Source organism: Rissa tridactyla, chromosome 8 (assembly GCF_028500815.1).
Source record: "Rissa tridactyla isolate bRisTri1 chromosome 8, bRisTri1.patW.cur.20221130, whole genome shotgun sequence".
Lineage (NCBI taxonomy): Eukaryota > Metazoa > Chordata > Aves > Charadriiformes > Laridae > Rissa > Rissa tridactyla.
The window spans coordinates 32,167,685-32,189,355 of NC_071473.1; the positions used below are offsets into that span (position 1 = coordinate 32,167,685).

Below are 21,671 nucleotides of genomic sequence, written 5' to 3' on the forward strand. Positions count from 1 at the left end.
CGGTCTGTGAGCGATTTTTTGTGTGGCACTCCAATTGCAGAAAACTATGAGTCTATCCTCCAGAGAACTTGCTTGTATTGCGGATGGCCCGCAAGCCGAGAAAGCCTCTCAGCTCACTTGGGAAAACAAAGTGGAAACGAGACATTAAAAATGGGTTTGATGTAGACAATGACAATCTTTCTCACTCAAGAATCCTGAGACTTACTCAAAAGACAGACTGCTGCCTAAACAAGTCCAACACTATCTAGGGCTTTCTGTATATCAGTACTTATAACATCTGCATCTACTTTTCCAGACTTTTTGCAGTAACGATGTGTGTAATCTGAGTGTTGGAAGGCTTTTCAGGTAAGGTTTGTTTTATGTCTGTTGTCTCATAGAATAGTGTTACTTAGCATGAGAAGAAAAATGAGTTGGATTATCATTGTTACTACTTTTGCCACCATGTGGGACTCCTTGAAAGCAATTTCAGTAATTTTAGACCACTAGGAATTTTACAGCATCCTACCTTGGTTTGGTTTAGAAACCTCAAGGGAAGAAATATTCGGCCATATCCTATCAAACTTTGGAGGATCTGCATGCATCAGGAAAAATCAGGTTTTGTTATTTACATCTGTGATATTGTTCTAAACAGGCAAGCATATGGACAAAAGACATAGATTACAAACATCCAGTACTGGAATAGTCTAGGTTGCACTTCAACAGTACGTGACTTCACAGTGAACAAGAAAACAAGCAATTGATGATTCCCAAAACACCAAATGGACATAAAATACTGTGCATAACAATTTCTCTTCCGTGGTTTAAAATATAATTTTTCTTGATGGCAAGATATCGTAGACCAATATATGTGATTTTAACACCAGGAACAAAAAAGGAACATATTCCGTTAAATCTGCACTGTGGAGATAAAATGACAATATCAGACAAATATGGATTTCTTACCAAAGACACGTATCTTACCGTAACGTCCCGTTTTAGGGCCTTATGAGTGAATTATATTTCTGTTACCAGAAGAAATATATTTACTAGTCGAGTGGGCCTTTTCTTTTGCTCTCAGACTTTTGTGTGTTGAATCTATTTCCTATCACCTCTACTGATGTTTTTTACAGCTTGATTTTTTTTTGTAAGAACATGAAATGTCTACATTTTTTAAACACCCTACATAATGCGTAACCTACATGTAGAAGCACTTTGTCTCTCAGCAAAAGAATTAGCTATGTCTCTTTAGAGCTTCATCTCCCTTGGTCAATGTGCTTTGGGGCTGGGGCTGTGGGGAGTGACAATCCGTAGCAGAATGGTGCCCGGTGTTGGAGCTGAGACTAAATAAGGGGGGTTGGGGTTGTGGGAGGAGGAAAGAAAGCTTTTCTTTGGCCCTTGATGTGGGAAATGGTATTTGTACTCTCCTTATTTTTCTGTTATAATCTTTCCTCTGTTTTCATCTGCCTAGATTTGAACATCAGATTTGGACCATGTTTTTATCATCTTCTGTGAGTACTGCAGTGTTTGTGTCCTTTCTGAGCTGAACAGAATTGGCCTTAATGGTCACATCAGCCTACAGAGCAGTGATATTAGTGGGGAGAGAGCTACTTCTTCATTTCTACCTACAAGGAACTCAGCTGGGTAGTGAGTAGATTGCAGTTGTCACAACTTGGTTGGCATTAAGGCTCTAGGCTTATAGGTCTTTTGGAAGAAGGTGTGTCTCACTGTTATGTCTACCTTAGCGGAAGACCTGTAGGGATGCTATGACAAAAAGACTGGGGCTTCAAACATCTGATGTGAAAGGAGGACATGATTTTTTTTCTGCAGTATCTTCCGACCCATTTGTCAAGGGTGAAGAGAAATCGGCTGGGTGGGGATGGCTGTCCTGAAGGTCCTCCCACATGGAGAACAATTCAAGGAAAGGATGATGACCTGCACTGTGCCATTTACTGGTAGGTAGTCTTCTGCAATTGTATCAGTCAAGTTGTGATATGATCACATCGTTACATTATATTCTTGCATTTTTGTGCTTTTTTCTTATCAATCAAGAATATGGAAGAAAGAAAACCTGAGTCAGTTTTGTAGATTCTCAAACAGTCTATGTGTTGATTGAAAATAACCTGCCTCTACTGGTCAGATCCACCAATTCACACACATAGGAAGTGCAAACACAATCATCAGAGCGTATGACAAAAGGTACCTAGAAGCCATACTTACTGAGGTGGCATGATAACCCTAGCCCACTGAAAGACTGTAATTCCATGCACCTGAGACACCACCTTCCTTCTCCTCCTCCTGAAACACTGACTGACTGGTTATGTTAAAGAAGTTTCAAGCACATACAAATTACTTATGCAGTTAATTCACTGTTAAAGTTTTGGTAATTTTAGGAACACTTAGGCTTGACCTGAAGGTTTTAAAGGGACTGGACATCAGAGAATACATGTAAAAATCTGTAGCCAAAAAAGGAAAAGCAATATTAATTGACTACATTGTCCTGCTGTCCCCTGAGCCTTTTTCTCTTTTAGCTATTGTGCAACATCAGGGTTGTTGCAGAAAACCTGTAACACTTCAGACTGGAGCTTCCAATATCCTACTTCCACTGTTGAATATTGTGTAGCACATCTACTCCAAAAATTCACATATATAATGGTCTTTAATTGAAATGGCCTAGTTATGAAGTAAAAGTAATAGTGTAAAAGCTTTGTAATGTCTTAAGACTAACCTTTTGGAATATCTGTCATTTAATAAACTGTAAGTCCTATATAGGAAATTAGATATTTTATATAATCTGATCCATATAATCAATAATATTTGTATATGATCTTATTCTGGTGATGATTTCCCCAAGTAATCTCTTGTCTTGTGCAAATAAAATCATTACTTGTATGATAGAAAAAATCAGTGTTACAGATTTCTTAGTAATCCTATAAATACTATAGGTCTGTGCTCATTTTAGCAAATGTATTAAAACGGAAGTTGTGACTTACTGCAAAATAATTAAAAATTCCGTGACCCTTTGAATGAGATTACATTGAGCTGAGCTTTTTAATGGACACCCAAAATGATAAAGAGCATATTTAGGGTGCCTGAAGATTACAAATTAAGTATTACTAGCGAGTTATTAGTGATAATTAAAACCATCTTAGAAGGCACTTCCGGAGGTCATTTGTTTCCACCCTTTGCTCACAGCAGGGTCAACTGCAAAGTTAGATGAGGTTGTTCAGGGTTACATCCAGCTGAGACCAGCCGTTGTCTTCAGAGCCCCTGGGCTGCTTGGTAATGTGGTTAATGCTCCTGGGGACTTCATACTTCTATTATGTTCCTTTTATTTTTTTTTTTAAATCTTTGGTAAAGAGAATATTTTTTTTTCTTATACCCTTATTCATGGAATGTATTATCACCGAGATTACAGGTTTCTTGATAAAGGCCTTTCTTCTTATCTTTGAAATTTTCTGGGTTTGGTTTGTGTGGCTTTTTTTTTTTTTTTTTTTTTTAATGAAGACAACTTTAAATGCTCTGTCTAAAAAAGTATGTGAGACGTCCAAGTCAAAGAATGTTGACTGTCATTCCCAGAAGTATACTGGAGCAGATGAGTCATCCTTTGAACTGGCACTGAGAAGATTCATTTAGCAGCTAGTTATTCCTTTATAGCAACTTGTGAAAATATTGCTAGTCCTCAGTGATTACCACTAAGGGTTTTATTTATAAAGAAGTCGACTAGGTAAACCAAGCTTTTCCAGCACAGTTCCATGTATGGACAGTGTATTCTGTAATTCAAATCATTATTTGCCAGAATAATTAATGAATTTTGCTGTAGGTATTCTAGAAGATATATAAATTTACTGTAATATATTCTATGACAGTTATTCTGGGCAAACAAGCCTAGAGGAATGTGAAAAAGAGTTTCTAAAAGTACATTTTAGTGTTATTATTTAAAAGTGATGCTATTGTAGGCATCTTTAAGAGTAGAGGTATGTGAGCGATATGACTGAGCAGAAAATCAGATATGACATTTTAAATTTGCATTGGAAATGTCTGCATTTTTAGTTACTATTGTTCCAAAGCCAATTATATGCAAAATAACTATTGGGAAAAAAAATCTTACTTTCACGAAGTAAGGCGAAACTGATTGCATGATCTTTATTAGGTGTATGATCATTTCCTTTTTTGGATATACAGTATTGGAATTACCTATGATATTAAATGAAGAAAATCTGTCTCAAATATTGGCAGGAACTGCAGTCTGCACCTTGGGGGCTACACCGTGGTTTTGGATTGGGGAACCAGTGGAAATGAAGGGGCAGTTCCAGCCTGACTCCAAGCAGACAGCTGCACATGAACAAAACCTGTCACCGTGTCGGCAGAAATTAATCAGCACTTTGTTGGTTTCTCACTCCAACGAAGTACAGAGCTGGCAGTAAAATGAGAATGCATTCCCACTGAGAGGGGCTAGCCTTCCTCAGGGATGAAGAGTGCGAGTGATGGCGCGCAAGAAGACTACGTTGCTGCCTGGGCATCCGCGCTCTACAGCGGACTGGTGTATTTTCATCTCCTAAACTGTTTCTGCTGACCTGTTCCACGAACAACGCATTTGCTGAAAATTACTACCGATAAATCAGTAAGTCTTAAATAATGCTCGCTCTAATGACAGACAGGGAGCACTTGTGTTGACAACGATCATTACTTATTTAATTTATAGTAACAATAAGGAACCCTAGTGAGAGACTCCAAGATGTATTTTAACTTTCCTTCAACTGCTATTTAAAACACAAAAAAAATTTAAAAAATTGCCAATGTAAGCTTAATGATTCTAGTAGAAGTCTGTGTTTCCAGTCATAGACAACTGGCCTTGCCACTGCCTGTTTTAAACCATGAGTAGTTAGGAGTAAATATCTATTCTAAAATATAGATGTCTGACGAGCGGAGTGGAGTTATATGCATGACAGTGGGTTTAGTTGTTAACTAGACAAAAAATTAGGAATGATAAAAAATAATACTCACTGAAATCAATGGCAGATTCAGTAACTGCTGGAGTAATTGGCTATGCTTAGATCAGATCAGGTTCCATCACTTATTGAAAAGATGACACTATCATTATTACGGCATTTCTATCTCATTAGGTCTGTTTGAAGTCATAATAACCTTCCTCACGTAAAATTTGCCTTTCAGCACTTTCATAACACTGCGAAATCTAACTCATCAAAAGGGAAGAAATGCTGAAAAAAGTTCTGTAAAAAAAATCACCCCTTTATTTTATTAATTTATAAATACTCGGGCAATGTCAGGCAATCTTTTTTGGAGCAATGTAGGAAGTTTCATACCTGTTCCTTTGAAGAAAGGAGAATTCTGCATAAATGGGAAGATGTGGTTGTTTTATGGCAGCTCCTCAGCCATAACAGCTTTTATAACTGTTGGAAGAATTTAAATGCAATTAGTCCTTTATGTGTCCACTTGTTGTCTTAGAGTAAAAGAAAGTGATCTTTTTAGAAGTTTTAAAAAAATAATCCAATGATCCAGCTCTGGAAACTTTTAGATACCAGAAAAAAATCCACTGATTTTAACAAACATGTTGGCTAATTCTCAAACTAATGAGGTCTGAGGGAGTATTCTTCAATTGTGAGTATTTCAACTAAAATATTAGCAAAAGTGCACAATGAATTCAAGTATCTTTGGAAGGAAATATTTAGATACTTTTTCATGACAAAAAAAAGTAAATTGTTCTGTTGATAGTTTGCAGGGTTTGTTCCTTTTTATTTTGATTGAGTTTGCTTTTTCCTACAAAGAAGCTGAAATTGGCTGGTCGACTAGGATTATTGTACAGTAATTCACAACTGATGAAGAACAGTAAATCAAGATCTTTTTTTAAAAATCATAATGCTGATTTGGAAACCTCATCCTTCCCTTATACTGTATGAAATAAACTGATTACACGTCTAAGGGACAGAAGGACAAACAGGAGAGGGTAAAATACAGAAGTGCATTTTTTCCTAGCAATTTCTCCCCAAGCTTTATAGATTTTTAAATCTATAAAGATTAGATTTTTAAACGTCTTTGTGGATCATGTCTGCTCTCTATAAACTTCCCTGAGTAACTGTAGCTAAACCTGCATATTGCAAGGGCAATGTGTGTTGCACGGGTACCATGGTACACATGGAAACGTTGATAACTTATTTTCTGTAGTGTCCTATCACTTGATTATTTATTAACGGTTAAAACAAAAATAACTGTGACCTAAGTAATTTCCCATCTATTACAGCAAATAAAAAAAAACAAACAAAAAACCACTGAAAAGACAATTTGACTGATACGCTGATTTTAACTAAGCCAAGATGATGAAGGTAAACTGGGATGAAGAATGAGAAACTACTAAAGTGTAAGTGGCCATGTCTACTAGGCTGGTGAGAATGGCTCTTCTTATCTGTTAAAATTGGTGGATCTGGCAAAACGAAAACTGAAAGAAAGGCTCCCCCAAATCCCACCCCAGCAGCGCTGGGGGCTTCTGACCCTGCACAAGAACCCACTCCGCAAAGAGAGGGTTTCTGCTCGGCGCTCTGCTTACTGAACTTCAAGGGGGAAATCCTAGTTATTCAGAAGAAAACTGGCTTCCGTAAGAACCCTACCAGGTAAATAAACTACTCACAATGTCTTTTATTTGGAATGTTACATTTCTTTCAGAGTCAGTGTTCAATTGAGTGCATTGTACCACAGAGGCTATCAGTTTTTTCTTTCAGCCTGGTAATGTTTTAATAGAATGGAAAATCTAGTTGTTAAAGTGAAAAATTCTGAGTGCTTCAAAGTATTAAAGGAGGGAAAACAAATACTGTTACTGGCTTATTATTATAATCAGTTATTTAGATAAGGTGATTGCCTCAGACTAGGAGCCTGATTAACTCTATTATTTATTAAAAAGTCAGATTAGGATGAAATTGAATTGAAATGAGAACATTTGGCCACCATGTCCAAAATAATATATATAGTCTGAAGACAATATTTAAATGTTGTAAGGAGATAAACATCTTAATGGCCTCTCAACAAGCGCTCTCTGTAAAACTTGACCTCAAATAATAATAGAAAAGTAACGTGCAACCTAGTTATGTATGTTTATCTCCTACTGACACATGTGGGTGTTGTGTATATTGTCTAGTCCAGAGCCTGGCATGGTGTAATGGCTTTGATCCCAGGGCTGGAAATTTAATGAGAGAACTTCTCAGTTAGAGCAAGGGGCAAAATCAGGTCCAAAACACTTTGCGTTGTTATAAAAAAGAAAAAAAAATCCACGAGTATTTGCTCTCACAACCTTTTAAGATATATATTTACCGCATTAAATTTTCATAACAAATATGTAAAACAAATAAAGCTACGCTCATCCTGACACTATTTTAGTTCCAGAAAAATAGGTACTAGAACTTTCAAGGTTAAGAAAACAATAAAATAAAAGAGTGCCCATTCAGTCTTTTTTTTTAAACTTTTGTGTCTTGCATTTGTTATCATTAAAAAAAAAAGAAAGTTCTCTTAATTTGAAATTGGCTATAAAGAAAAACAAAACCATAGAGAACAAAGCAGAAAATACCATTTGATTATTGTGATTGCATCTTGCACTTGGGTGCACGGTCTGTCTCTAAACTCTGACTCATCTGCCACCAGCAGGCTCGAAGGTGATAATCACCCACACATAGCTATTTGCACATCGTGTCTATCCTATCCTGTATCTAATTATACCCTTTATAACAAACTGTTTAGCATAATTAGTGGAGTTAGGTTTTACAGGAATAAAGATAAAAGCTATAGTTTAGAAGATTCAACTTTTTGAAGGCATACACGTAGATTAGTAACTTTGGTATTTGGTCACAATAATGAACATTTTGATGCATTGGTCTGTGTAAAATTGTACAATTATTATTTTAGCAAGTAAAATAAAGTAGTTTTCAGAATAATTACATACTGTATATAAGCATTGCTTAAAATTATGAAATGGTTTTGGGACTCATTAATTGCTAACACTTTCACCAGTATTTTTCCAGACATGGCTGAAAAATGCTGAAAAGGCCAGCATTGGAATCAAGAATGCTGGAAATGACCAGAGAACCTATTATTTGACTGATAGACAACAGCAGGTACACATGACCTTAATGGGAAAGCTCTGATTTTTGTTTTGTAACTTTTTTTCTTCTAGATGATCAGAAAGGATGTTTACTTAATGACCACTCTTTCTTTGTGTTCAAACTTTAACAATGAGCTGCTTTAATACAAGATCCTTTGAGGCAGAAAAGGAATAGAGAATGATACATATATGTGCACACGGGTAAATCTTTTTCTTTGCTTTCATCCCAGTCTTAAAAGTGTTAAATGAACATGACTTGCAGTGGCATCTTCTTTGTATATTGGCAGTTCACTCCTCATAACTCCCCGCCCCAACCCCATCCTCCTGATATACTAGGAAAATCCTGAAGCACACAAAAGACAATACCCCCCCGTCAGAGTTTGCTGCCAGGCAAAATGAAACCCAAACTCTGTCTCCTGAAAGTAACTTCCTGTCCCCAGATGGGGAAAAACTCTGCTGATATGAACACAAACATTGTATTAGCATAGACAAAAGAAGAAATCATGCAGAATCCATTAAAGCAGCCACAACTAATTAATCTTGTTTGGTTTTATGTGTTAATTGTACTTCTGTTAAATTCTCTTACAGAGCAGCATAAATTTATGGGTTCTATCCTTGTTTAACGATTAATTCTGCTATTTCTATTTTATAGGAAAGATGTTGAGAACATTGTGCAAGTGGAACTACTTTCCCCCTGAGCTATTTAAGAAAAAACACACGAAAAAACCAAGCAGAGTATCAGTATTTACTTGTGCTCATGAAGAGATGCTCATGCTTCATCCTTTCCAGGTAGGCAAAGAAATTTGTTCAATTCTACCACATATGACTCCAAGACATTTACAGCAGATTAAAGATAAAGCATAGACTTGCAGAAACTCTTGTATTTCCTATGGAATGCTAAACAGAATTTTCTCCATTTGTAATAGATAAACTGTACTAATCACCCCAGTGTAAAATACAAAGAGGTCAACAATGCATCCTTTCAGGTCACCATTGTTTAAAAGGTATTTGAGTTTCCCTATTAAGTTTTTGAAGGCCAACATCTGCTGATGCTCAGAAATGGTAGATGTGGTGACGAAGGCTGTATGGAGTGTGAAGTGAAAACACAACCATATAGTCCATGCAACACAGTATTAAGAAACTATAGCACAACCAAACTCCAAAGAGCTATTTTCCCATTCATCCCATTTCTGTTATTAATGGCGGGAATATTCCTGAGAACGGCAACATAAACTTCTCTTTCATTTAATTCATTTTTTTGGTTATAAAACACATGCATAACACAAGGTTTTGAAAATAGCGTAGCACTACACATTTGCAGTCATGCAAATGCCAAAGGAGATACTGCAGCGGGAAAATTATATTATTAAGATTAAGGCGTTCATTCACACGCTATTGTCATTGATGCTGTTTCACTATTTAGAGCTGCAAAACAGATGCCATGGCACTCAGCTGTAAACGCTGCTCTCATTTGCAAGCAGGCTACTTTTGCTGGCATTTAACTTGCCGTCTAGAGCTTAACAAATCAGCGCCATTCATGAGCTTAAGTAAACGGAGCCGATTTATAAATTGTCAGGCCTGACCCTGCATCATAAGAAGCGGGGCAGTTTTTTTTCAGTTGGGTATCAGGTATGGCAAATGGCATTTCACTGCTGCAATATTTTATCGTTGTGATAGTCCTGCGTCGCACAAGTTGTGCCTAAAGCCTCTGCCAGGCTGAGGCTGTGGGGAATATCTTTCAGTCAGCCCCAGCAGGATCCCACCTCTACCTGCTTGCTTTATTTGTAACCGGCTAACGTGTCGTGCCTGTGTGCACTTCGCCGCCGCGGAACTCAGCTAGGGATGCACAGCTGAGCTACTGGACACTTAGTCCCTTCACGGGTTTTATTGAATTAATCATCTATTTCATTGATACACTAGTTCTTTACACAGCAGTGTTATGGTTTTGGTATAGTTTAAGTGTTAATATTTTGGTGCTTTAATTGCCTAGAGGAAAGCAGGTTTTTGTGAAGGAACACAATTCTGCTTGGAGTAAAGCCCACTTCAAAGGCCGCTGGAGTTAATGCAAAGATTCCAGCAGATATCTGGCATTTGCTTAGCTACTTCATAAAAATGAAAACTCTTCCATTTATGAACTGTTCCATTTGCTCTTCAAATTTACGCACACACATACCCTCATGAAAATTAATATACTTCTCTGTTATTAGCAAACATTTTTTTTTTTTTTTAAAAGATACTCCACGAGTATTTTCTGCGGAACAGTGTGTTAATCCTCTGTATAATACTCAGTTTTCCAACACTCAGTTTTCATCCGCTGATCAGAACTCATCAGAAAACCTGTGGCTGAAGGCAGGTGTGTTGTCAGGAGTGACCTTCTCCCTGACCACCTTAATGCAACAGAGCAAAGGCCAATACGGAGCCCCTGCACTATGGAGCACATTTTCAGAGAAACATTATCTACAACAGAAAGGGATGTTGGGAAATTAGATCCAAGAAGCTCAATGACAATGCAAAACAATACTGGTTTTATTACTTACTACCAATACTGGAAATACTGGGTATACCTGCAGGGAAATAAAACACAAAAAAGTATAGTTAGCTGTTTGCTGTAGTTGCCTGAGCTATTACATCTAAGATTCTTAAAACAATTTTCAGAATATTATTTCAATACATAGTTACACCCAAGCGATTGCCAATATGTACCCAGCCCTTTATAAATGCAGAGTCTAGATTTTTCTGTACGAGGCTGCAGGGACCACTAAAATGTATTGACAGATGGGTATTTCTGGGACCTACACCAGCTCTCTGAACTTCATGAATTTGTTCAGAACAATTTTGTATTTCAACTAACCAGCCATTAGGTTTAATGCTCTAGATAAAAATATCAGTCATGCATGTATTATGCAGATCTAGGAGAATAATTTAAGCAAGGGATAGATGCATTGCTAACTGCTTTGGCCAGCTGCTTAAATCAGTTGATACCTTCTGTTGCATTAACTGTATATAGCTATTTTTTTTTCTCTTTTACCTGATGGTTATCTAAATTAAGCTATGGAAAAGAAATGTAATTGACCGAAACAATCTAATGCATTAGGTTGGTCATATCGACTAAGCCTCTCATTGATTTTTTTTTTTCTTTTTTTTTTTCCCTCCTGCTTTCATTTCAATTCCTAAGCTGAATTAATGCAAGGAAACCGTTCCAGAGGCAGGTGAGATCTATCAGAAGAGGTGGGGCTGCTGAGGAGTAAAACTCCTCTGCCGGATTAGCAGTGCAGGATCTCCTGCTGCATGACGCAGTCCCAACACGCCGCCTGTTGTCAGGTCTGCCCTGAAAGGTCTGTACCACAAAAATACAGACATGAAACCTTTTCTGAAATGCCATTTTCTTTAGAATAAATGGGATTGCTAACGGCACTATTGCTAGTCTCTTGGGTTAAAGTCACAAATTACACATCAGTATTTAAATCCTGGATATTTGCATCCTCTCAGTTAAATACAGTTTGTCTTTTCTAAGTTTTATTGACTTTTGATGGCATGCATTTCACTGCAGAAATCTGTCTGTTTCTCCATTAAACATCTGCTATACTTCTTTCAACATCTATCTTGAGGTTGTGTCTTACTCAGAGATGGCATGGACCTCATTCTGCAATTAAGCAAACTGGAGCGCGAAGGAATGTCTTGGGGATAAACAACATCCACTGTAAGCGAGGTTGCGGAGTCAAGCTGGGAACATTTCTAACACGTGGCATGGCTCAGACAACGCCGAAGTAATTACATTCGCAGAATGGCGACCATAAACAGATCATTTGTGTTTCACCACATCAGTCCTGGGGCGCCTGTCAGAGTTGCAGCTCTCGGGTTTCATTTCCTTTGGAACCTGCGGTCTGGCAGGGTGCTGGGCACCGCGCTGGAGACAGCACCTGCCGCGAACCGAGCCCCACGCTCAGATGTTGTTTGCAAACTTAATTGTTTCTACTTCTGCCGAGATTAATGTGTATTTTCCCAAATTTTAGAATCATGAGGTTTTAAAAGCTACATAAAAATATCATCATAATAGAAAAATGCTGTTATAGTTCTAAAAGTACCAAAAAGTGCTTTTTTTTCAGTTAAGATAATGTAAGAGAACTTCTATCCCTTTGTCTTAAATGTCAAAAAGGCAATCAATTTTCAAATAATTTTCCCCGAAGTTTCCATAGCAGCTTGTTTACATTTTTGCAAGTCATTGTAGCTGTTTTAAATTAGCAGCGTTCGTCTTCCTTTATAAACTGATGGAACCTGCACAAATATTAGATAAAATACAGATCCTGCGTTCTCGCACTCACACTTCCACTGTGAAATGGTATTTGTATTTCTTCTGGGTGTACTCCCCCGCCTGGCACCGCTCGCACTCCCACACGCACATACAAATATTCCTTCGGCTCTCTCCTGAACAGATTGTAGCAAAGGGAGAGGTTTTCCTGCAAGTCCGCTCTTCTCATTTTTACTGTATTTCAAAATTTTCAATGAATTCATAGTGATAAATGCTTCCTGGGCAGAGAATAATGAAAACAAGATGCCTGCTAGCCTGAAGGGCTCTGTCTTGACCTTGCGAAGTTGTCTTCAGGTTCTCTTTGAAAAGCTCTTTTTCTCTTGCCATACAGAGTTTCTGGGTTGGGGTGAACTTCTGTAACCAGCTTGATTTTTGTAATAGCAGGTATCCCCGCGTGTGGTGACTGGCCTTGATAGTGCACTACTTTATGCCCTTTCTGCTAAAGAGAGTGAGAATGGCACACCTAAGTTTGTCTGGAAAAGAGCTGGTTAGGTAGGGCCACAAAGCGGATCCATTAACACTGTGAAAACCGCACATATGATGGGGAAGTTATTCTTAGTTGGAGCGTTTGCATGAGATCTGGAGTTACATATTGAGGCTCGCTCTTGAATTCAGCTGAGCTGTATTTGGTGCAAGGCCCTGAGTAATGCAGCCCAGGAGGTGGGATTCTGCCTCTCCCTCCCTGCCAACCTGGAGGTATGTGGGGGCCCAACAGCATGGCTCCTGCCGTGGCACCACAGCTGGGGACACCAACAGGCTGCGGGGACTCATCCCACCGCTGCCGGCCCTTTGGATGGAAACCGGTACGTTATGGGATGTGGATCATTTCCAGTCAGCCCTGTATTGAAATCTGTGAGTACTCTGCAGCAGTGAAATGGTGTGACCAGGTTAGAGAGAGAGATGAAGAGTCATGATGCACAACTCTATTCAGCTAGACATACAGAGTAAATTAAACCAAGTGACTGCATTTGTTAAACCAAAGCAATGTTCAGCCTAAATTGTGTTCCAGTTGAAATCACTGGGATGGTTATTAATGGTAATAGTTTTATAGTGAGGAAACAGGGAGTAAAGCATGCAATGAAAGTTCAGGGTAGCTACTGCCCCCGAAATGGCAGACATTGCAGAAGAAAGTCCCTAATACTGTTTATTATTTTTCACTTAACTTGAGGGTAGTGGTTTGGTATATTACATATTCACTGTAAGTGCATCTAAATATACATGCATTACTTGAGAGAAAAAAATCTGGTGATTTCCTTTCATACGATATTCTGCATCTGCCCTGTAATTTTCTCATTTCCCCTTTTTCCAGAAACGGGTTGGTTTAGCTATAAGCTACCAGGGAGCTGACTATTGAGTGGAGAAAAAAGCAAATCAGATGCTAGCAAACAAAGCAAGTTTTTGATTTCTTCTGTAGTTTGTGTCAGTGTGAAATCCATACCACAAAGGAAGAGCATCAAGCTTTCGGTGAGAAGGGCCACATTGCTGCTTCCAGTCTCAGGCCATACCCTGAGCTCATGCTGTGGGTCGTACCCTGCGGTCCCCCTTATCACCTCCATCCTCAATGCCTGTGTGCACGTCCCACCAGCAGCGCCATTAATGCAGCCAGGCTGCATCTCTTCCCGGGCAGGGAGTACATGTAGGATGAAGGAATTATTGTGTCAACTCAGTCTTGGCTACCGTCTTTTCCATGGGCTTCCCTGCCTCTTCTCCATCACAAGGTGAACATGTACCTGCCGTACGACGGGGAGCCAGGGACAGGCTCCTGCTGCTATCAGAACACTACACCCCACTTACAGCTCACTGACGTTCAGGGAAAGTGTCACCAAGAGCTCAGTGAATTATCCAGGTGAGGTGCATACAGCCCAGAGACTGAGAATTAAGACTGCCTCCAAGGAAGCCATGGCAGGGTATGATAGTAAATAATGCAGTGCAAGTTTGGATTCATATTAATTGCTGATCAAAGCTGTGTGAGCGCTTTTCTGACAAAAGAGATGTCCTTGTAATTGCACTATACACCGCACATTTTAACTCTTCAACGGGAATAAAATACAGAGCTGTATTCCACAGCAAGGAGTCAGAGCAGGGCTGTTAATGCCACATCTGATCTGATTCTTGCTAGAATATCTGTGCTGCAGCATGACGGCACTCCCTGCAGTCAGTCTTTTTGCCTTTTGCAACTCCTGCACTGAGGCATGACTGCGGTATCAGATCCTCGGCCTCCATTTCAGAAGTTCTAAATTCTCTAGTAATTTAAAGCCCTGAGAAGCTGGAGGAACCTAGCACCTTGTAATCCCTCAAAGGCAGTGATTGTTATGATCATAGGAGTAAACTTTTCGTGTATTCAGCCAAAGGACCATACACAGTGAAAGACACAATTCTCAGGAAATTTCATATGTGTTTCATTGCCAAGAGCCCTAGAATTCCTGCTACTGTTAATTTTGCAGTTGCTCGCTCTGTAAAGATTGAAAATGTTTCAATTCCCAGAAAAAGAACTACTTAGGCGAAGTTTGTTATCCTCCACCTCTGCTTTCCCAAGCAACACTGCCACAAATATATGGTACAGAGAAAATATATAGTTATTCATTTATGGGGTAACGTCTTTTAAAATTTGGACTTTTTCTCATGATGTTTTAGTGACTCCAAACCAGTATTGAAAACTCTGTCTAGGAAACTCCCAGTGAGATCAACAGATTTTTTTCAAGTAATCATAATTTATTGATAGAATATTAGATATTAGAAAGTTCAAAAAGCCCAAAACTCAGACTATTTTTAGAACTTTGTGTATCTTATAACAGACACTTTGCCTTCCCGTACTGCTGCGTAAGGAGTGGAACCCTCTTTCATTGCTCCTCTTCAATGCGTACAGTAGAAACAGAGTTGTTGGAAACCAGTGATGGATGGAAGCAATTAATTTCCCAGCAGCAGATGCCACCATAACCAGCACAAACAACCAACTCAGCAGGGTCACAAAAGAAGGTAGAGTGCTTGAAGAATAATTTTTCAAGCCCCATTTTAAAAAAATACAGCTCATGTTATTTATAGTGCATGGGCTTTTAGGTATGCACCTGCAATGTTTTGCTGGCCATTCTACTGAATACCTAGTTGGAGGGAAGTTAATCATTTGCAGCTTTTCCCGACACTTCTGTCTTCCTGAATGCTCTTGATACACTACAGTTTTTCCCCCACCACCAAGTTTCCCAGCCTGACACAGCTTTTGTGTGACATCTTCCTGTGGCTTTACATTTTCTGAAAGCTTCATGAGCCAAAATTAATATGTAAATAGGAACAATAAGAAGCTTAGCTGTTTTGTAACTTATTATTGCATTTGTGTCTTCCCTTTTTGCTACGAAAGATGTTATCAAAATCATTGAAGAGTATTTTACGTCTTAAGCAGGGGTGTCCCATTCCTTCATGCCAAGATCATGTGTGATCATCTCCTCTACCTCAGTCATGAAGTGGGCACTGGAAAGCGCCTTCCAGTTGTTTGGGGAAATGGACACTATCTACTTTAGGACTCTTCTTTGACAGGACAGCAGGATGTGTCATCTTTTGAGTTACAGGGACACATGCTACTCGGATTCCTGAATAGAAAGCCTGCCATCACACAGCCTCTTGGCCAACTTCATTTACACCGGTCCTTCAAGACGGCTTTGTGTCAGCAAATATTCGTGCGGAAAACTACAAACACAGATGAGGGTAATCAGTGCAATACTTCAAGTGCCATATTTTTTGCCAGAAACCGTTTCTGTGGCAGCTGTGCCGCAGGGATGCCTCATAAGTCTTTCCCCATTCAGGGAGGATTAGGGCCGTGCTGCTGAGACAGAAGCTGTACTGTCAGAGGGGGACACACTGCAGGAGAAATTCAGTAAAGTGATTGAGACTATCTGCCTAACTGTTGACTGAAAAGAACCACCAAAGTTCCCTGTGTTCGGGTCGATCCTTTGTTTCACGTTGAACTGCGAATTAGGAGAGTCGTGTAACAGCTGGGAGGCGGTTTTCGCCGAGTGTCAAGCACTTCTGGTACAGGTTATTGGTTGTGGGGGGACTGACAAAAAGCGAGTAGGTTTTGATGGATGGCAGCCCAGCACAGTCTTAGACAGCTCGCTCTGATGGAGCAAAGAACGTAAGTGCCAAAGATGATCTAAACAACAGAGGAAGAAAAGGGCTAGTGCTGTCAGACACACACAACCAGTGAGGAGAAAAGCTATCTTGTAATATCGAGTATAGAGAAATGCAATAAGTTCACTCTGAGTGTCAAAACGTATTGCAGAACAAACTATCCATAGAATGTGGCAGCACAAGGGAATAAATGTAATCACAAAATAGTCAATAAGATAGAGGGAAAATATAAAATAAATGTTATGCGGGAGACAAATGCGGAAATATTGTTAGCGCCAGTAAACAACAGAGTACTCCGTGTCTTTCACAAGCAAAGCAGGGAAAAAATGTTTTGCGGTCTCCTGAAAAACTCATGTTGACTTAAAATGAGAAGGATACAGAAAATAGCTTTACATCAAGGTTTAGGCTATGGCTGGAATATAACCTAGCATGGTCTTGTCTTTCATGAGCTGTAGCTTGAAAAGGTATAAGGAGGTATAAGGTCTTATTGGCCACAAAAAAAATGGCAGAAGTAGAACAGTGGAAACATCAGAAGTTCCAGCTGGGAAGGATCTGAAAATGGAAGTTAGACTTCTTGTTGAATCTGAGCAAACTTCCCCAATTCAGACAATCTCAAGAAAAAGGATCTTTTTATTTTGTGTTTCATTTATACAACTATTTTAAGCTATATCTTATTTAAGCACACTCATATAAGAAACTCCTTCAAATCCATTTAAAATTTTAAATATTTTGGTCTTAGATGGAAAGGTTAGACTCCGAAAATTGGAAGAAGGAAGAGTATCAAAGGGACATTGTATTACTGGATTATAAAAAGTGTCGCCAGGGAATTAAAGTAATACAAGGGAAGTTTAGGGTCAAACCAGGTAAGTTAATTTTATTAAGATGTTCCAGCGACTATTTACAGAATTCACGCCTGAAAAGGAGAGTATAATGCTAGGGCTGCGTTGCTGACCACACAATGGTGATGGTGACATAAATGCAACACAGTCTAAGTGGAATTACACTGGCTGTGCAGACAGTTTACACAATAATGCAAAATTTCATATTCTGCAGCATGCGTGGCATTAAATCAGGAAGTGACAAAAGAAACTAAGCTTTTACATACCATAAATGATTGCTGCTTCTAGCAAGTAATCAGACAACCCACAAAATGAGAAGCTGATTTAGTTGTTAGTAGTACATAGGACCCGATTCAAAAAGTAGTTACCAGAGAACCACTTCTGAACTGAAAGTCAACTTACTTGTTGAGAAGGAAAAGAAAAAAAAATATTCCACTGCAGTAATATTTATCTTTCAGAGAGTGAGCAGATAAAACCAAGAAAGTTAGTTAAAAGAAAAATGAAAAGAGCAGCTAAAAAGATTTAATGCAAATAGTGTGGACGCAGGCTAGAGAGAAAGTGTATGAGACACTCAGAATAATCATATATAACCCATCAATTAAAAAAAAAAAATATAAAAATCAACTATGTTATAAATACATGAAACCAACATCCAACCCAAAACAGCAGAATGAGGAAGATTTTGGAAAGGCACGCTTCAAAAATGTAAGTCATAGAATCATGGAATGGTTCGGGTTGGAAGGGACTTTAAAGATCATCTAGTTCCCACCCCCTGCCCTGGGCAGGGACACCTCCCACTAGACCAGGCTGCTCAAAGCCCCATCCGGCCTGGCCTTGAACAAGTCATCTCAATAGAGAAGACGGGAAAAAAAAGCACAAAATCGGTCAAGTTAAATATAAACCACAGTATTTTGAGAATCAACTGGCTACAGACATAAAAGTTAATAATTCTTTTTTGTTAAAATAACCACACTAAAAGCAGAAGGCCTCCCAGAGAGATGATTGGGTAGATAGGCAATCAAGGTAAAAAGGACTGAATACTAAATTAATGGTTTTCACTGATGTTCCCAACAAAGAAGGTTAGAGAGATTCTCACAGTCTGAGGAACTTTCTTAATGTCTATCATCATCTGAACGTGTTTTAGAAGACATAAGTAATATCAAACAATAAGAATTGCCACAAAGTGATCACCCAAACAGTGTTTTAAAGGAACTCAAATATGACATTTCTGAAGTACTGTAACATTTAACCCGTCACTTACGTCAGCCTTGATGCCAGAAGAAATGTTGTAACAGTCTTTAAAAAAGGACTCAAGGGCTGATAACAAAATATAAAGCAGACACATTTTTGTGCCACTGTAGAAGATCCATGTTCTTCTCATGTCTAGAATATCACAAGTAGTTTTAGCCTCACCAAATAAAAAAAATGACATCATAGAACCTGAAGAAAGCAAGAAAGCACAGATGACCAGAGATGTGGCACGGTTTTATGTATGGTAAGATTAAATAGATTAGGATTCACCTTTTAGAAAATGGATTGGAGGAGTGGACATGTCAAGTCTATATAATCATAAATGGTATAACGGATGTAAATAGGGATGCATTATATTCTCTTTCTTCGTATCTTAGGAGGTACAGACTTAACCAAATAAAAACATTTAAAGCAAACAAAAGGAAATACCTTTTGCTTATTGTACCATTAAAATGTAAAATGTATTGCCATAAGATGTCACTGAGATCAGGCTTATGACAACTGAGTCTCTCTCTTTCCTCTCAGCTGCTAGGAACCACTGCGGGTGTGATGGAGGGCCCAGCTCAGAAACCCAGTTTATTGCCAGCAATCGGGAAGGCAAAGAAGAAATCCTTCTACATTCGCCATACTTCTTCCTGTTTGCCATGAATTCCTGCTGCTGATCACTGCTGAAGTCAGGATTTGAGGGTAAGTGGGGCATTTGTCAGCTCAAACAAAGTTACAGTTTCGTGATGCTATCATAATAATAGTAATAATACTAATAATAGAAAAATCAGAAAAGACTGCCTATTATTTGCAAAAGGTTTTGATTTTTGATGGAACTGTATATCTGATGGAATTTAATAATGTTGAAAGTTGTTTTAACAAGCTTCAGGCATCCTTTCGGTGGGTGCTAATTCCGCTGTTCCGTCTGGTGTGTGCTCAACTGATTGGAAATGATGTAACTGACATAGCAAGCTGCATTTAGAAAGATCCCGGTTTTCATGTTCGGATGTATCTTGTCCCTAGTTTTGATGATTGCTGGGGTAGCAACTGCATTTTTATATATATATATAAAATTTTAAAATGTATATACGTGCATACATATGTATGTATGTGTGTATATGTATATATATGTAAAATATATAAATAAAACCAACCTGATAAATCTCACTATTTTTTCTGAGCATAGCTTTTAAGTATTAATTCTGTGAGCCACACTCACTTTTTATAACATGCGAAAAAGTGAATACTCTTACAAAATGTTTTTCCCCCGCCTTTTGGAAGTTCATTTTTTTCTGCTCCGTAGGATTTTATCATAATTTTATGCCCCCACACTTCACGGTTTGTTAGTTGGTCTATTACTCTCACATTTAACTTGATAAGGTCCTGCTTCCTATGATATTCATTTTTGAGTTTTGATTCTTCACAGCTGCTGCTTTGAAGTCTTAGATAACATTCTGAGCAGCGCACATTGCTTCTGGTTTTAAACTTTTCATTCAATTCAACTGCAGTACGTAGCTCTATTTCTCCCAAATAACTTTTCAGTAAATTGTTATATTCTAATATTCTAAAATGAATGTTTTGCTTTTAATCAGGGCAAAACTGTGGACTCTTTTTTTAAAAGAAGCTCGTAACTTCTGTCAGAAGGTTTGGTGATTTATCCTCATCTTCTTCAATCCTTTCTTCAAAGAGTTTTAAGTCTGTTACTCAGTTCAGGAGGAGTCTGAATCACCGTGTATTTCAAACACGCACGAAAGGAAGAACTGCTGCTCGTACTTGTCTCCGCGCCCTCTCTTTCAGCACCATGTTCTTTTTGACCCAATCCTGCCCAGCACCAGGACACGCAGCTGTCACTAACTTCCTTTGGATCATATGAAAGGGTGCTGGAATAGCGAGTATGTGTGTTGTTGAATGGCTGTTAGCTGGAAACAAGCAGATATAAAAACTCGGGTTTACCCTTGCTCTCCCCTCACAACACTTACAGTGAGCTAAAAGAGCGCATGTGAATCTGGACTGCAGGGCAACATCAGGCACAAACTTCCTTTATCAACCTTTAGATTTTTACTTATTAATTGCAAAAATTTGTCTGAGATTGTTTTAATTTCCTTAAATGGACAAAAAATGAGCAAGGACCTCATCTCACGTGTTGAGCGGAGGTTTTGAATCTGGAGGTAATAAGGATGTATGACTGGAGAGCTGAGGGCATTGTGGCTGGAGCAGTACTGTAGATATTCCCACTGCTGTCTCTCCTCCGCGGGTACTTTTTATGTGAAGGATCCTAATTTTTTTTCATTCCCTAGCCCTTCCTGTGCAGTGTCCAGGGATTTGTGTCTGGATACAAACATGCAGTTCTCATGCAAGTTATTTACAACCATGTGAGAGCACGGATATGTGTACTTACAATTAACACAATTTGACACCTTGTCAAATTACACGCACCGGGTCATAAGGAAATAACAAACTTTTGCCAGCATTAACCTTCCTTCAGAGTCACGATATGGGGCAGAATTGTAATAATGAAATATCCTTATTATACAGAACTACTTACAGATATTAGCAGTGCCCTTAGGTATAGGCAGATAAGAACCAGGGCTCCACGGTCGGCCCTGGTAATTCTTCTTGCATTTTCCACAGTCTGGGCCAGTTGTGTTATGCTCACATTCACAAAGTAGTCTTTTGTTTTCTTCTTTACAGCCAGTAGCGTGAAGGTTGCACTTACACCTATTTTTAAAAGGCAAAAATAAAAAAAAGTGAGATATTATTTAGTAGTGAGTTTAAGTTCAGATTAAGTCTTAGTAAAGCATGTTCTATGGCAATCGCTCTATTTCTGTGTGTTGTGCCTGTATTACTGTTTTAGCCTGTTTTACAAGACATCCCTCAAGTAGCATCTTGTAATCTCTTCAGCTCACACAGGTCTAAAAGCAGTAATTTCACCAAGACTCCAAGATGCTGAATCTTTTCTTGCTTTCACTAACGCAGCTCCACTGAGATCAACTAAATTATTCATAATTTTCACTACAGACAGGTCTATAATCTTGAAAAAATTCAAGAGTTACTCACTACTCACAGGAACAAAAAAAGTCCTCTG

General features: G+C 38.6%; 1 protein-coding gene across 3 annotated transcripts in view; it reads right to left on the reverse strand.

Moving 5' to 3' along the window:
- Positions 1-21,671, reverse strand: part of NTNG1 (netrin G1) — a 158,899-nt gene that overhangs the window by 40,404 nt on the left and 96,824 nt on the right. For 2 of the 3 annotated variants that reach the window (XM_054212387.1, XM_054212388.1), the window contains 2 exons: positions 21,132-21,304; positions 10,621-10,647 (listed from right to left, as the gene is read on the reverse strand). In XM_054212387.1, coding sequence (XP_054068362.1) covers positions 10,621-10,647; positions 21,132-21,304 — 200 coding nt within the window. Of the gene's footprint in view, positions 1-505; positions 572-10,620; positions 10,648-21,131; positions 21,305-21,671 lie in introns of all 3 variants that reach the window. The other variant, XM_054212389.1, reaches the window with a different exon arrangement.